Consider the following 18,303-nt stretch of genomic DNA (forward strand, 5'->3'; position numbering starts at 1 on the left):
TAAACATGTGCAACTACAATATTAAAGGGACATTCCAGACGATTTTCATAATTTCACATCATGTAGTACAAAAATCGACAACTCCTTGCATAAATCTCTGGAATTCATTTTGGTTCTTGAACAGAGAAACAATATTTTGAAAAATCTCAAACAAATTACACTGAACAAGGATGATGACATAGGAGGTTCACATATTTCAGAAATGTAGCAGTGTAATTCCATTACAATACCGCTTGCTTGCGTGTTCACCTGTGTATAATCTATGCATGCCTTCTTCTTTTGTTCTGCTTCCTTGAGCCCCAACTCATGCATTCTTTTGGTGACTCTGCCATGTCATCATCCTTGTTCATTGCAATTTCTTCTAAATTTTGAAAATATTCTTATTCTTCATCCCAATCATCACAAATTCAGAAACTCTGTCCTCAGTATAACTAACTTATAGTTATTCAAATGTAAAAATCTGAAAATCATCCGGAGGTCTCCTTTAAAACTTGATATGCAAGATGATTGCTCCTGATGTGAATGTGAATGCTCCTGATAAGATTAAAAATATGCAAGTTTTCTATAGAATTATGTACCAGTACCCATAAGGTACAGTGTACTACTGTGTAGCTAAAACTATTAAACAGCCAAGAATAAGTTGGTACATGATGAAATAGTACTAACCCCTAGAATAGGAGTCTTAGGATTAAAGATGAATTTAACTTTACATATCGGCACCCTTGCACATGCCAAGGATAAGGTTCAACTGAGCACAAAAGCAGATAGGTTTCTACATCGCACATGTACAGCTGTAGTAGGTGAATTCTGGATGGTGCAGCTATTAATCAATGGAATGCAGTGTGGTGTGTGTAGTTGAATCATACAAACTGCACAGTATTGATAACATGCACGCGCACCCAGAGAGACCACCTCCCTGGTTCCCCGTACAATATATTAATCATATCATTACCCCTAACTTTGTTGTATTCGGAAGAGACTCACAACCTTTATGTCCTTGGGGTGGGATCTGGCCAATTCAGAGGTAAAGTTTAACAAAATTTTAGCCCATATCCTTAACTAATAACATATTTTAGTCTATAAAACAAATCTACATGTACATCTTAAATCAGATTTACATGAGTACGTTTACATGTAATTTACAATACTGTTTTCCCTTCCACACAACGTAGACCAGGCCCTAGTTCAATTTTTTTAACATAGATAAACAGACAGCATACACGCCAAACACAGAATCGAGTGTTTGGGACTACGTAATGATTGAGCTCAAGTAAGCCAGATCACGATCCGCCTGAATGTATAACGTAATTTGGGGCATTAATTCACTTGTCATTCTCATCATGGCTTACCAGTGTCAAACTCACCTGTGAAAAGTCTTTCAACATCCTCCTGCCAAACGATTTGTGTAGTTTATAGCCGCACAATAAGGCATTTTAGTGCCTGGCTCAGTTCGAAATGTCAGAAAAGCACGGTCAATGAATGGCGCTACGGCCTTCCACACAAAAAAGTGTTGCTAAGCAAAATGGCGGACGTCACGTGACACCAGTCGAGCGACGGCGACAGAACGGGTGGCTAATGATTCTTCTATGTGTAAGAGTTCTGTGGTTACGACACACGCGGCAAGCAAGAAAATTACGCAATTCTCTCTCTTATGGGCGCCGGGCGCGCGCTTTCCCTTCGGGAATCATGCCGCACCACCAATTGGTCAAAGGTTAGCGCACAGCAGGCAATGTAGTGTGTGTACGTGTACGTACGTGTACGTGTGATCCCGATCCTTGTATCCCTCCTCTCCATAATAAGTCCCAGTACCGTGCACCCACCATTTGACTGTTGAGCTCTCGATATCCGGATACGTTTCCGAATTTGAAGACTATTTGTACTCTTTCAGGTTTTTTTTTTTCTACATTTCGACCACGTAAAATTTCACAATGTCGAAGACTACGGACAGTTTAACATCAACGTGTGTTCTGTGTTGCCAGGCCATAAAAATTTATGCTGTCGGACCGTGTAATCACCACATCTGCTTCAAGTGTTCGACGAAGATGCGTGTCATATGCAATCAAATGTATTGTGCGGTGTGCCGTGCTGACATGCCGAAGGTACGTACTCGTGGTCCCAGCCGTACAATATGGTGTAGGCCTATGCCGGATACGGATAGGTTTTTCTGTCATAATAGTCTGTCAGGTAGTATCTAGACTGTCTGTTTGTCATGCCTGCAACAATTACAGGGGTGGTCGTATAGTGTACAATACACAATTTTATGTGAGCAATAACGTATCATTATCAAGAATTTAAACTCTGTCGGTTGTGGGCTGCGGCTGCGACTGGGAGTGGGGGATTGGGGAGAGGGACGGCCCAGCCCAGACCACCCAAAGCAGGCACTTAGCCTCTAGATCTATTCCTTCGCAGACGTTGTCATTTTTCAGTGTGGTTGTGCGACTCCTTCATGAATATCTTTATTAATCGTGGAAAACTAAAATACAAGGAATTATCGTAATCTATGAATCATGATAATCATTCAATAATCGGTAGGCCCTATGCGATTTTTTGTTTAATTACGTCAAAAACTCGCCGAAATCTGTGGCTGAAATCAGGTCTGTAAACGTCCTTATTGCTTCACTCCTCATCTGCGTGTTATTTGAATGGCATTCACACTTGTATACTACAATGTACAACGTAGGTAGTCGGAGAGCTAGAGGTACCTCTCCGACTACCTACGTTGTAGTATACGAGAGTGAATGCCATTCAAATAACACGCAGATGAGGAGTGTGAAGCAATAAGGACGTTTACAGACCTGATTTCAGCCACAGATTTCGGTGAGTTTTTGACGTAATTAAACAAAAAATCGCATACCGATTATTGAATGATTATCATAGATTATGATAATTCCTTGTATTTTAGTTTTCCACGATTAATAAAGATATTCATGAAGGAGTCGCACAACCACATTGAAAAATGACAACGTCTGCGAAGGAATAGAGGTGCAGCCGCTGTCGCTTCGCGACAGCAGCTGCGTGTAGCTAGCGCTTAGCCTTTGTTCGTCGGCCGGCAACGCACACACACACACACACACACACACTGCCTGCCCGTGCCACGATCTCCCGATTTTTTTTTTTTTTTGGGGGGGGGGGGTGGGGTAAGATTTGTAGGTAAAGATCTACTGGAATGTCTCCCTCGAACATGTCCAATAGTCATAGTACTCAACTGGAGTCGACTCATTGATGAGTGTCGCTGCACTGTGTGCTTCGACGCACATAATTTACAATGTATTGGGAGATCTAGTGCGTGGTATACAATTAAACAATGTACTACCAGTACTGACTACTAGGGTTCTTAAGCTTTTTTGCAATATATTTTTCAAACTAAAATAATACATACATACAATTGTACATCATATCTACAGCAATGTATGTGAAATATATCAAATTTCTTTAATCTCAATTTTAATTTTGTTAAATATCACACAGGAGACAGAATTTCACAAAATCCCAAAATATATCACCTTGAAAATTCCCCAGAATACGGTCACCGCGACCAGTATTCGGTCACGCGATATGCGCGTTCAAAGTCAATGCGTGTTCAAGGCAGCTGAAAAATGCGCCGCGCGCTACCTTGTTGGCGCAAAATTGTATCGGCGACGTTGCGGCACCCGTTGGTGACCGAATACTGGGGAATCGGCACTTGCATTCAACCCTTGTACATTGAGACACTGTATCGGCACTTTACGGAAATTTTGTTTTTCTTTTGCATTTTTGAGGATACCATCGCACTCCAAGCTTGTGATAAGCAAAATATCCTGCGAGAGAACGGCAAATTTCTCGAGTTTTGGGTTTTTTTTTGCGACCCGTACTCTTAAAACTGGGCTCAATCCGCGCGCGCTTTTGGAAAGTAGCGCTGATTCTGCACTTTTGATAGTAAAATTTGGGATTTTGGATGGATTTTTGGAGGGGGGCTAAGGGAGTTTCCTGTTGTGAATGAGTGTGCAAGTGAGTGAATTGATGTGATTTGCGTGTGTTGTGACAGTTGAACTTACTGGCTGGTGACTAGTGATAAGTGACCGAATACCGGTAGCTGACCGAATACTGGTACCCTTACCCTACTGCTGGGTACATTTGCTGACACGTGGCTGACAAGTGCTATTCAAGTATTCTTGATTGTGGTTTTCAAATTTACTCCAGGCCAGTGGGCATAAGTGAAGAAGATTAATTCAATTAAATCATTTATGTTTCCCGACACTACTTACATGGAACATTAATGTACATTGTAGGTCTTGTAGGACATACAGTAACACACTGACACACCTTTTGAATTGAAATTTGCATTTAAAAGTATTAAAGCCTGTATGAGTAGTCACTTCAACTTACCACCAATGAATTCATCGATTTTGGTGATTTTACTTCCAAACTGTGCTAATTCGAAGTGAGGGCGCGACCATATTTACTCTTTCTTTTTCCTTTCTTTCTTTCTTTTTCTTTCCAGGCAATATTCACCAACAAGGTCCACCTGTTTGATGGCATCATCTCTCACAAGTATCCCCATGACCGCAAGTATGGCATCTCCTTCGCCACCAGCTGGATCCAGGAGGAATACAGGAAGATTCTGGCCCACAAATGCAATATCTGTGGCCTGAAGGCACCGGCCTTTGGCACCTTCAAACAGCTGCAGGATCACATGCGCAAGGAGCATGAACGCTTCTCCTGCAAACTGTGTGTTGAGCATATCAAGGTCAGCCACATACGCAGTGAATCTCCCTCTGGGGACAGTTTAACGCTACTGTAAAAGGATTGGTAGGATCATCTTGCTGGTCAAAATGTGACAGATTGAATTTCCTGTGACTTCAGATACTGGGTGGCATGAAAAATGAAAGATATTGAAAAAAGTGGTCCTCTTGTGCACACACAAGTATCTACTCTTCCACTCTAATATAAAGCATGTATGTACGCTTATCCGAAGGCCTCAGCAAACATTTTGAAGTCCATTTTGCATTGCCCAACAGAGATCAAAGTTACAATACATGTACATGTTACATTATAAAGTGTTTGTATGTGTTTACATCTGTAGCTTTAATGAGAAGGAAGTGAGCAGTTCCTCTCAACAATTCCTACCTATAAATTTGTTGGACAGAATTTTCTTCACTGAAGGAAAAATACTTATTGTACCTCCACAAATGATTGTTTCTCCTGTTTGACAATTTTTCCATAGGATAACTGACAGTTTTGTTCTAATACCAGACACAGTTTTGTCTTGAAGTACAGATTTAGGTTTATTCTTTGTTTTCAGAGGATTTTTCTAATTTTTCTTCAGTTAAGTCATAGTAAGGGAAATGATTTCATGTTTTTGTAAAAGTCAATTTGAGACAGCCTCTCATTTGTGTATGTGATTAACTGTCTTGTATAACTTCAAAAATTCATGAGCTTTGTGGATGAGTAGTGACTTTCATGTACATGTATAGGAAGAGAAGAGGTGAGAAAGCTCACTAAGTTGTCACTCTATGATCCAGGTCCTGTCTTCAGAGAGAAAGTTCTACAGCCGCAAGGAGCTGGCCCAACACCGCCGCTCCGGCGATCGAGATGACACTTCATACCGCGGCCACCCCCTGTGTGAGTTCTGCGACGAACGCTACTTTGACAATGACGAGCTCCTCCGCCACCTAAGAAAAGATCACTACTTCTGTCACTTTTGTGAAAATGATGGGGTTACCAACCAGTACTATGGGTAAGCACAGACTGCTGAGCCTCCTTAATGCAGCAGGAGTCTTCTTGAGAAATTTTATATCTCCTCATGTTGTGGCAGAGAATGTGAACCCCTCCTTTTTGTGGGAGTTATTTTTAAAGGGATTATATGGTTTTGGTTTAGATGGGGCTTCAGGTTTCCAACTCTTTGTGAGATAATGAGAAATCTCGTATGTAATATGAAACAGCATACAATCTTAAGAGGAATTCATAGTTAATTTGATGAAAATTGGTTTTGAAATGACCAAGATATCTGTATAGTAATAGTTTGTTTTACTTTGTTTCTTGATATCTCAGCCATTTCAAAACCAATTTTTATTAAATAAACTTTGAATTCTTCTTGGAATTGTATAATTTTTAGTATTTCATATTACTGGTTTCTAGTTAATCTCCCCAAGAGTTCAAATCTTAATGCCCGTCTCAGCCAAAACAATTCCATCCCTTAACCCACTGAGAATGATTCATGTATTAAACACAAGCATTTCCCTTATTGTTCTGTGGAACTCTCCTGATTCTGATATATGTTAGCCCTTGTAAGTTTTCAATTATTTCCAGAAAGTAAATGTCAGTCTCCACAAGGATTTTTGTTCCATTGTTGTTCTTCTTAATATAACTATTAAGATTATTACCACTTTCATCATCATTACCTTTTTTTTTTTTTTTTTTTGGTCCTAATAGTTCCCAAGCTTTCACACTAATAGGGTTGTTTTACCTGTTAGGTCAGAACGAGGCTAACATCACAAATACTGTAATAGTTTGGAGCTCAAAACAGATGGAAAGAAATGGTCTTTGCTGTTCTTCATGCATGCGTGATTGATGTTTTCAATGCTTTTTCAATTCTGGATTTCTTTGTTTTTGTTTTGTTTTGATTGTATTCTTTCAGGGGAAGGGGCAGTTTTTAATTCTGTTATGCAATTATACAGAATACAAAGCTGACTATCAACATTACTAATGTTGTTATATTGACAAATATTAAAAAGTTTTCAAATGCCTCAAGAATTTGTGTTCCATAAATGGCCCATTCTCAGTAAAAGCGTTCAAATACGGAATTTTGTTGTCGCCGACATTCCATGACAGTTTGCGGTTCCCTGATACCTATTAGATACTATTTAAATGTTTATTATATATCACGAGGACTTTATTTGTTAAAAATAAACACGATCAAATGCGGTTGTCTGCCTTTTTGTATAAAATTTTGCTGTTAAACTTCGTTAAGACCCCAAAAACGCAGTGTCGCCGGCTATTTCAGAATTATGTTTTAATTTATTGCTCCTCTCCGTCCACAAACACACTTTCCAAATATCATTTTCATGGACGATGAGCATATCATATGTGCTAATCACAATACTCAAAAAGTTCCAAAATTTTTATTGACTTCTTTTTTTATAGCCTTTTGAAACCTGTCGCCAAATTCACCGCCAGATACGTTACCAGTTTCTTTAGTGTTACAGCATTGCGAAAATAACAAGACTATGCAATGACCCTGTGTATATGAAACCCTAGGAGGATATACTTCATACACTGCAAGTACTTAGATTTTTTGTGCAACAGCTCTTTATTGAGAATACGGTACAATGTTTGAAATATCGGTTTTCTACACTTTTATTTGGACATATACGTTACATACTTTTCACGCCACCCACTGCGACAGATATTGCAATGTCAGACAAATTGTATATTATACATTATTCCTCGGAATGACGCATCGATTCAACATTAAAGTTTAGTACAAGTGAGAAATATTTGGTAGATATCGCTCTCATAATAATATGATCGACCATATACGTTACCACAGATACGTTACCCCAGATACGTGACCGAATTTTGCTCATTGGTCTTGTGCTTTCTGGGGATCAAATCTGGTCAAAATTCATCCCTACACATTACATGCTTCGTTTTGTTGGACCTCAGGATTATATTCTTACACCAAAAGGACAGAGAGGTGAAAAAGAGCAACACTTCCACATGATTTTTCTTTGTGCGTCAGTGTCTCACAACTTAATGCCAAGTTTTCCGACAGATACGTTACCACATAATCAAAATGCTGAAAAGAAATTGTAAATTTTTTTACAAACAAATCGTTTTGTGCTCATAAACTCCAAAGTTCTATTCTATAAAACCCAGCCACTTTCATATTCTATGCAACAACTTTGAACGTTTATTTTACAAGACGAAGCTAAGATTCAGCATATCAGCTTTTTGCTTTTCAGATTTAGCAGATACGTTACGTATAATTCAGGGCACCCACGGTGACAAATAATGTTATGTAAAACAAAGTGTTCATAAAACAATTCTGCATAGAATGACGCTTCCATAAAAAATTAAAGTTATGTTCAAATGAAGAATGTTCAGTAGAAATTGCTCTGCAACTTCACCGACAGATTCATTTACGGTACGCCAGATACGTTACCAAACTTTGAAAGAGTAAAAAGTAGTTTATGAAACGCTTCCGAGAAAAGTTTCAGTGTTCTGTTGCATATTCTTTCTAGTGTTTTTCAACATATGAAGAACTACTCAAGATTTATTGATAAGTTGAACAATTATTTATTCATTTTCATTAAAATGGATGAGCCAAATACGTTACCATAGGTCAAACAACAGTTTAGCATATCGAGTTCATAGAGACTGTACCTACTTCCTTCTAAGTGCCTGCAAAAATATATTTTTTAAACCTTGTTTGCAATATCCATCAAAACTTAATGAATATTTATAGTCAGATGGATAAATACATTCAGACGTAAGATGAGAATATTCTGTGAATGAAGAACTCAGCTTTCACATTTAGGGCTCTTTTCCACTACATTTCATAGTTTAAATATTACGTAGAATGTTTAAAATTGTTAATTTGGGCTTACATCATTCATTTTTAAATCAATTAATGAGGTAAATAATTAAACAGGTGATATTTATTAATTCATACACAACTAAAATTATTACTTACATTTTACCAGATACGTTACCAAAGGTGATTCAATGTTTTTCAATAGTTATTTCCCCAGGAAAGCAATTCATATTTATTTCCTGTGGAAATTCCAGATCGGATCGTTCCCTTTGCATGATTTGTGGGATTCGAAACTTTATTTGTAAGCGAAATTTGCTAAAAATACAAAGTGAATCTTAAGGTTATATTTCATTTCAGCAAAAAGCATATTTCAACCTACCACACAGAAATAATTTCTACCAATTAGCAAGGGATGACAACATCTTTACCTCTTGAAAAAACCCAATATCTTTAGGGGGGACAGATGTCTTTTCCTGAACAGAAGTTGGATCAAAACAATAAATTTAATTCAGAGTTAGGAGTCCATTACAACATGTAAATTTGCGGTAACGTATCTGATTGGTGATCAAAAATCATATATGATGCTCTATTTCAAATCATTTTTACTCAATGAATGGCCATCATTTAGAATGTTCCACTTTTTGTTTCGTATTTGACCGGTTTTGAAGTTTCCGAAAACACATCTTTGAATGTATTACTTTGTGGTTGATTTTTCGGTTTTACTCACATGGAATTGAACACTTAATCTGAGAATGGCCCAAATACATCACCAATTGCACTTTAATATTACATTATAAGAAATCATACAGGTGTATTAATTGCTAGCAATGCTTATTTAGAACTTCAGCTCTTCATATGTGCAAAATTTTACAAACAAAATATTGAACTTTGCACATGCATGTCCTCATACTCAGTATTAATGGTATTAGTGAACTTGATAGTGCATTAATAGTATTGATAGTATTAATAGTACAGTTCGACCTCGATTATCCGGCCATGTCGGGACCGGCGCTCATCCGGATAATCGAATTGGCCGGATATGGGAGACACAATGTTAATGTATAATATAGCTGCCGTCCAAGTTGCCGTCCCAGTGCACTGGCAGCTAGGCAGGTAGCGTACCCCGCAACGGTGGTGTAATCTATGCTAGCCTGCGCAAAATTGTAGTCCCTTCTTCACAAAAATAAAGTATAGCTTTATGTTTTACCTCATTAGATATTGAGAAACCTATCATGCACATCTTATGAAATTAGTGAAATAGAATCCATGAAAAGATGTTAAGGTCACTGTTTTTTCTCAATTTTTGGATGAAAAAAAAAAGTCCTTCACTGCGTGAACGCGTCCAAATAATAGAGATTTCCGGATAAAAGGATGCCGGATAATCGAGGTCGAACTGTACTGTAAATTTTGTAATTACCCAATGCGATATATTCAGCACTCTCTCTCTCTCTCTCTCTGTATTGCAGGGAATACCCAGATCTAGCAGATCACTTTCGTTCTGACCACTTCCTATGTGAGGAGGATGACTGTGTCCACGAGAAATTTTTAGGTGCCTTCCGCACTGAAATCGACCTCAAGGCTCACAAGGCCAAGGTCCACTCGGGCAAGATGACCAAGCTGCAGGCCCGCCAGACCAGGCAGGTGGGCATCGAGATCAACCTGCCGCAACGTCCCCGCGAGTTCACCAGGGAGCACAGAGATCGTAAGCTCAGATTTGTTTCCTATCATTTAAAAAAAATAATTACACAAAGGGTGCATTCGAGTGCTCTTCTGAAGCAAAGCGAACCAAGCCGTACCCGCACCAGAGGAGTGCTCGATCGCTCCTTAAGTGTATCGTACCGAACCGAACTGGACAGAGCCAAAAGTGGCTCACCTCCCGATGTGCACCAAAAGCGTACCAAAAGAGTACCAAAAGCTGGCATGTGAAGAATACATGTGTAACATGCACATACGTCATAATGAAAAGAGTTCATTCTCTTTGTTCAGGACCAGCTTGCCTGGTGAATGACTCTGTTGCTGCAAACATGTGACCCCCTCTAAAAATAACCGAGGCACACTTTTTTCACAGAGTGCTTGAACGCTTGAAATGCGGCACATCACTGTATGGTACGCTTTGGTTTGGTTTGCTTTGGTTCGCTTTTTAGCACTTCATCGCTTGCCTGGAGATTAGATTAGAAGAAAAAAACAAACAAACCAGAAATTGGAAATAACGTTGAGATAAGTGCAATGGTTGTTACTCTGATTAAAAGGAGTGTATGTAACACTTTGTTGCTTTTCTTGTAACTTTTTGGTTCTTGTGCAGTCCCTAGTGACTGACAGACAGACAGACACATAAACACACTAAATCAGCATTCACTCACAGGAGTTAAAGGTTTTTGGCATAGCTATGTAAAACTAGTCTATTTGCCACCGTTCATACTTGCTGTGCAGGACAAATATCGCAGTGTTTCAAAATGAAAATCAGCAGAGACAAGAACAAGCATCCGGGTCTGTGGAGCTACTGTGGCGAGTTGCATAGTGGGATTGAAAAAACTGTAGTTTGTTTTGTTTTGATTTTGTTTGTTTTTTCAGTAATGTTCACACACACCTTTCCCCTTCAAAATCATTATTGCTAGGTCGCTACAACACAAGATTTGATGTGAAGATGCAAGTTTTACTTTCTGATCTTGATCATAAGAGGAAATGCAATGAAGATTGGTGTGGAAATTGATGTGAAACTGAGACATGATTTCATTGAATTAATCCTCCAGCAGATTTGCATACTGTAGTACATGTGTAGTTACAACTGTAGTAGTACTCCTATGTCACTGGTGAAAATGTGTCAAACTGTACAATTTTGGAATTGCCTCATGTTATATCCAACTTTGATGAGTCGCCTACCATTGTACTAGCTTCAATTTACTCTATTCCTTAAAGCCGACCAGTTCATCAGTTTCATCTGCAATGTGTGGAGAGAAAACAAAATGTGTCGTCTTGGCAAATTGAGTTAGCCAGTATGTGTAAACATCAAGAGTACAAAGATACACTTTGAATTCCATTGTGCTTTGTTTGTATTTCTGTTCTGCAGTTATACAATTTTTTCATCCCCTTATGCATTCTTATTATTATATCATACTGCCATTCTTACATAATACTGTGGCAAGAAACACTCATTTATGAGTGTAAAGGCATACATCTGTCTTTCTTTGTATCCGTATGTGCTTTGATTAGATAGAAATGAATAGTAGTAGGTAAGTATATTATTGATTTGTGATATTTTGTTACTTTCACTCTAGGGCCATATGGTGGAGGAGGCAGAGGAAGAGACAGAAATTGGCGAGAAAGGTGAGTAGGGATTGCATCTTACTATTTATTACATTTATTTGTTAATGCCAGAAAGGGGGTTGGATTGTTACGAGGAGGTGAGAAGTTGTTTGATGCAGTATATCAAATTATATATGAACGTTTAGATATCGGTGATTAAAGTGACAAGAGGAAAGTGGGGGATGATGCTGTAGTCCATTGCTGTAATGTGTCAGTTACAAACATTTCTTTATTTTTTTTTTTGTGTGTGTGGGTTTCTTGCTTGAACTTTTATTAGTTATGTAAGAGTTTGATGTGATTGAGAAATCCCAAATATTACAAATGATACAAAAGTGAAGCTTAAGTTAATTTTGATGCACAGGTGGAACTAGGTACTAATCAACGATGTGATGCGGCCATACAAAATTGTACAACAATGTTTTGAGTAGTACGTGAATAATAATTAGTTGTCCTTTTTTTCTCTTTCTCTTTTTCTCAAGGGAGGACAGAGATACTGCCAGAGCCCTAGAAGCATCCCTGCGGGATACTTTTCAGAGAGATGATGAAGATAGAGACAGGCGAGATAGACCAAACAGAAGAAGGCAAAACGATGGGAGAGCTAGACATGTGCCTGATGAGGAGAGGCAAAAGCAAACTTCAGCAGCGTCGCGACCGGAATCCCCGACGGAAGTCTCACTCCCGCAGAGAGAGACCAGGCGAGAACGGAGGAAAAAGGAGGACAAGGAAAACAAAGATATAGCGCTTGATCTAGTGACAGTACCGAGTGCTTCTTTCGTTAGTGATACAGACTCTACTTATTCATTTAACAAGGAGAAGGAACCGCCCAACACTGATAGCTTCCCAGCCCTAATGGAGCAGGCAGCAACTGTTTTACAAGGGGCTGGAAATTGGAATAAGAGTAGTGTGCCAGATAGGGCCGAAGACTTCCCAGCTCTGGGAAATGGCGACGGAGGAGTTGATGTGCCGTTAAATGTTGCTGCATCCGTCAGCTTGTATAGCTCGCGAATGAGCAATAACCCAGCAAGCATCGATATACAGCCTAGTTCATCCGAACCTGCTGTGTCAGAGTCGGGGGGTGGAGAGGAGTTTCCCACCTTGAGCTCCATCGCAAGCATGCTGGGCGGCACCGTCACTCAGAAGAAAACCAAACATAAAAAGAAGAAAAATAAACCTGCTTCCGACGCAAATCTAGAGACAGAAGTAAAAACCACGATGGGCAACTCTATTCCAAAAGAAACAAATGTTAGAACAGATACTGCAGAGGGTCAGAAAACCATTACCTCAAGAAGTGCCCACATACCAACAGCTCCTAAAGTAGAAGCGACCTCTAGTAGTCAAGGCATGAGCAGTTTGCTGACCATGTCCAGTTCTCTCACACCTGCTCTACCTGTCACTTCTTCGCGCCCACCGCCGGGCTTCTTGCCATTTGCGTCACTGGCGGCAGCTCCTGCAACCGCTCCTGCAACCGCCCCTGCAACCGCCCCACCTCCAGGATTTCCCGCCCTCCTAGGCCAGTCAAACATCCAGAGCACTACGTCCGACTTCATCCAACCACCCAACTTTAAAGAGCGCAACAGGGAACTGGTCCAACGGATTCAGGAGCTGTGTGGTGGGGATAATGAACTCTTTGCTCAGTTCAGGCAAGATTCGGGCAGTTTCCGCCAGGACCTGGTAACTGCCAAGGAGTACTACCAACGCTGCGTCCAGACCTTGTCCAAAGAGAACTTCCATAGTGTCTTTGAAGAGCTGGTCACCTTGCTACCAGACCTCAAGAAGCAGCAGGAGCTCATGGCTGCACACAAAGAGTTCACCACGCCCAAGGCTCAGCCCCAGAAGGACAAGGTGCTGAAGATCAGTAACACCAAGCCCACGGCTTCGGCGTCGGCGGCAAAGACTGGGAAGAAGGGAAGTGCATGGAAATCGACCAGCATCAAAGCAGGGAGCAGCCTTTGCTCTGTCTGCTCACAAGTCGTCTTGGCCAGAGATATGGCTGGGCATATGAATGTTCATGAGGACTTTCCCGCGTTGTCAGCCAGCCGCACCAAACCGACACCCATGGGTACAGCTCCAGTGGCATGGGGTACTGGCACGTGGGGTAGGGGAAAGTGAATCCTCTCTCCACACCTAAAGAAAAAAAGAATTATATTTCTGAATTACATTATATCAGGATACATTGCAGGTCATGTCATGTATGCATATTTGAGGGAATTCCTGTGTCATGGCAGGATATTTTTTCCCCTTTTTGTCCCATTGCATTACACCAATGTTCACTGATAAAGTGATTTTCAACTTTCCTGATTTTTTTTTTTTTTTTATTATTTTTTTTTTTTTTTGGGGGGGGGGCGTTGTAACGTTTGCTTAAATGGATTCATTTTTTTTTTCTACTGTATTCTCATATGTAGGGGAAAAGAGGACAGGATCAATCCTCAAGAGATACTATGGATAAATCCTGGTGGTATTCTAGAATATGGACATAACAAGATAGGTACCTCCCCTCTTGGATGTGATTCTGTGGGTTTTTTCCAACTTTTTTTTTTCTTTGTTTCTTTATGTTTGTGATCTTGTCTTTGCTATTTGGCCTAAAGTATGCAGTCTAAAGACAAAGCTGTTTACATGTAATTGCATGTCAGTGAAGATGAAAGGACAGCTACAGTGTATGGACACGAGTTTCATTGTAGCTCTGTCTGCATCAAGTCACAGGTGTATCCTAAAATTTTATTGACGGACTTCCCCCGAGTCACTTTTAAATCAGCCATAAAGGGGATGGCTAACAACTGTGCAATTTGTTTATTTCTTTTGAGGAACTTTCACAAGAAGTTCCGGTGTGTTTCCTGTGGTTTATCATGCCTCCTTTTCAGCGTGTTTAAGAATGTCCTAATAGTGAATGGTTTTCAAATATCGTAGATTGGTGACTGGGATCATTTTCGGTAGGTAAATTTGTGGATAAAGTTTGCTTCTTCCTTTTTCTTCTTCTGCATTTCCCTTCTATTTGTGTTCTTATATAGTGGATGCTCTCTGTAACAAACTTTGTGGGACTTATGAAGTCAGTACCTGAAATTGAAACTTTTCTATTAAAAATCAGAGTTTGTCAAACATTGATAAATTGAAGGAAAGGAATTGTAGGGAAGAAAAATAATGTTTTTTATGAAGAGTTTGACATACCACTGTTCTATACCCAGAATTCCCACTTAAGGTTAGGGACTGGTATATTTTGTCCATGCACCACAATCGTTAGGTGCAGTTGTTGAGGTCTCTGATCGCTGCTGTGATAGTCCTACATCTTTGGTCAGAATTTTATAAGAAAACCATGGTGGTGAATGTGAAATTCTGGTGAAATCAAACCCTTATTCTTCTTCTATGGGAGGCCAGGGAAAGAAAAAAATTGATTTCCACATTAACATTACAGATTGTGAGCCCTCATGAAAACTTGTTTCCTTCCACGCAATTTTGCCCAAATAATAGAATGTATGAGGTGTATTTCGTGCTATTTCAAACAAAATGCACTGTGCAGCTCCTTATAAGCTTGGTAAGGTCCATCGATGAGGTTGTATCATGGATAATTATCACCAACTTTTTGCAGGTGTGGCACATCTACCTACACTGTATGTGCCCGCACTTTAATTGTTACAGTCCTCGTTCAGAGCTTGCTGGGGCTGAAGGTACAGAGGACTCCCGTTATAACTGGACAGTAGAGTATTCAAAGATATTATAGGTGATAATTTTGGGACCTCAATTTTTACTTTGTTGTAATGAACATTTTGTTGTAACCGTGTTTTTTATAACGCGAGTACACTGTAGGTTGCAGTATTTCACATTTTAATTTGTACCATTCTTTTCTGTGAGGTAATGATTAGGTGATACACCACTGGTCAAAACTGCACAGATCATTTTCTTTGTCAAACAATATCTATAATGTATTATATTCAATCACAACTTTCATAGTAGGGTGAGAATTGCGTGCAGAGCCACATTATTTCATGCAGTAGTTTTCCCCAAGGTCTTAAAACCTGGACATGCTTCCCTTAGTAGTGAGCACGCCATAATGTGTACAATGTAGTAAACTTTGCATACATTGATACGGCTTAGGTCAACAAATCATGCCAGTCTAGGCAATTAAGAGACCCCCTTTTTTGTCATTATTCGGTTTTATTGTTGACTTGAGCGCAAGTCATAATTAATGTATTTCAGCAGATTTTCCCCAGGCCTGTGCGTACGGACTTGGTGCAAAGTTTACATTATATCTTATTTATCACCATGATCCTGTAGATGTGATCACTTCTTCATTTTCTTTCATTAATCTTTTCCGTTTCATGATTTCTTAGCATGCATTAAAAACAGAGCTTGTGATGCATATATTATTGGTAAAGATATAGTTGTGAGAGTAATATATTTTCGAATGAACAGATATGGAAGTTCTGCTACTTTTTATATGAATTTTTTGTTTTAGTATATTCAGATACTCCATGCTTTGGTATGTATCTAGTAACCTATTATATTACAGGATCTGTATGTGAATTCCAGATCTAAACAAGACTCAGAAAAACATGATTCTTGTAATTTTAGAGCAGACATTGCATGTGAGGAATTGACCTGCTAGTTAAGTTCCTTGTACAGGTCACGTGCACCCAGTGGGAGTGCGAAGATAACTTGGCTTCTGTTTTCTTATATAATGTGCGCACAACTAAGATTTGTATAGTTTAGCTTTCTAAAGTTGGCTATGTGCACAATATGGTACATATTAAATAAAGTTATTTTATTGTCAAGAAATGATCAACCATTGCCAGTCATTGGTCTCTTGTGTCTGTCTCCCCACTACACACACAGCAGTGTATGCAAAGTCACCCTTGGAACAATTTTTGATTGAAAGTAGAAAAGGACTGCAAAATACAGTGTAGGTACAATAGTTGAACACATTTTCCAGAAATGTAACAACCCTTTTGCCTTTGTTCAAAGAACTATTGTAATAACCTGCATTTGATGTAAGCTGAGCAAATGAGTAAAATACATGTTCAGCTGGCAGTATTAATTAAAGTACACTGTACATTGTGTTTTATGAATGTCACAAACAGACAGACACACAGGCACACACACACACACCCACACATTATATACATACAATACATTGTATATGCAAGTAATATATAATCGCAGATTATATCATATATGACAATGTACAACCTGTATGTGAAATATATGAAAGTGTGTGTGCATATCACATACTGTACAAACTGTATATGCCATATATTTTGCGAGTCTAAATTTTCGCGAATCGGGAATTCCCAACGATTTCGTGAACGGAGAAATGTACACGCATATGTCACATCCACATCGGGATCAGAGTCATTAATTTCACAAATAGCACCTGACTCGCGAAAATAAAAAAATTGTGAAAATAAAAACCTCGCGAAATATTTGGCGTATACAGTACATTGTACAATGTATTTTGGTGTACAGGCAGCAAGGAAAGTGCAGTATGTGCATTTATTTTCACATTTCACCTTTGCACAGCAAGGAATAGCGCTTCATAATTATGCAGACACTATCACATACAGTGTACAGCATTTTCCGCTTGAACCATTCTCAACTAAACCATTCTAGCATACAATAGTACGGTGCACTCCTGTTCATAACGAATTTGTCGAGACTGACGGCTTATTTTTATTTATTTATTTATTTTTTTTTTTTTGGTAATATCAAAATTTTATTATAACGGAACAGTTAAGTATAGAAAGATCTGTAGGCCCTGGATGAATTTTGGGACCTGAATCTTTGCTTAGTTTTAGTGAGAATTTCATTATAATTGTTAATACAAGAGTGCACTGTACCAACAATAATCATCTTTGATACAGGGCGTTTATACCAAAAATTTATACCAAAACAGTATACACAACACGTACCTACAGTATTACAAGTGCAGCTACATAAATGGACTTTGATATGTGTCTGAACGCCAACTAATGAATGCATCTTGATGAAATGAGGCTCAGAGCATCATTTCAAACTAGAACTTGATAATTAATCACCCTTCCCTGTGTGTCTGAACATATGGTGATCATAGAAGGGTATAACTGAGCAGGGCTTAAAGGGATCATATAGTTTTGGTCGAGACCTAATTTCAGGTTTCTAACATTTTTTTGGTGAGATAATGAGAAACCTCTTATGAAATATGAAAGAGCATGTAATTCTATGAGGAATTCAACGTTTATTGATGAAAATTGGTCTTGAAATGGCCGAGATATAAAAAAAAAAAGAGTGATTCTAATAAAGTGTGGGACCCACACTTTATTACAATTGCTTTTAATATTTTACTTTGTTTTGGGATGTTTCAGTCATTCCAAACCAGATTTTCATCAAATAAACTTTGAATTCCTCTTAAAATGGTATGCTCTGTACTATATCATGTTTTCTTGGTATCTCACAAAAAGTTAAAAGCCCAATTCTCATCTCCACCAGTACTGTACCATCCCTTCAACATGAGAGCATGC

General features: G+C 38.9%; 1 protein-coding gene across 1 annotated transcript; it reads left to right on the forward strand.

Moving 5' to 3' along the window:
* The first annotated feature begins 1,853 nt into the window (after window positions 1-1,853).
* Window positions 1,854-14,125, forward strand: LOC140232420 (E3 ubiquitin-protein ligase ZNF598-like). Its single transcript, XM_072312553.1, has 6 exons — window positions 1,854-2,099; window positions 4,481-4,726; window positions 5,502-5,716; window positions 9,982-10,217; window positions 11,791-11,839; window positions 12,298-14,125. The coding sequence occupies exons 1-6, from the start codon at window positions 1,929-1,931 to the stop codon at window positions 13,925-13,927; spliced, it is 2,547 nt and encodes an 848-aa protein (XP_072168654.1). The 5' UTR covers window positions 1,854-1,928; the 3' UTR covers window positions 13,928-14,125.
* Window positions 14,126-18,303: the final 4,178 nt, after the last annotated feature.

This window comes from Diadema setosum, chromosome 8 (assembly GCF_964275005.1).
Source record: "Diadema setosum chromosome 8, eeDiaSeto1, whole genome shotgun sequence".
Classification (NCBI taxonomy): domain Eukaryota; kingdom Metazoa; phylum Echinodermata; class Echinoidea; order Diadematoida; family Diadematidae; genus Diadema; species Diadema setosum.

Coding starts and splice junctions, on each gene's coding strand:
- LOC140232420 (XM_072312553.1), top strand. CDS start 1,929: ATGTCGAAGACTACGGACAGTTTAACATCAACGTGTGTTCTGTGTTGC. Junction 5,717..9,981: donor GTTACCAACCAGTACTATGG/GTAAGCACAGAC, acceptor TCTGTATTGCAG/GGAATACCCAGATCTAGCAG. Junction 11,840..12,297: donor GACAGAAATTGGCGAGAAAG/GTGAGTAGGGAT, acceptor CTTTTTCTCAAG/GGAGGACAGAGATACTGCCA.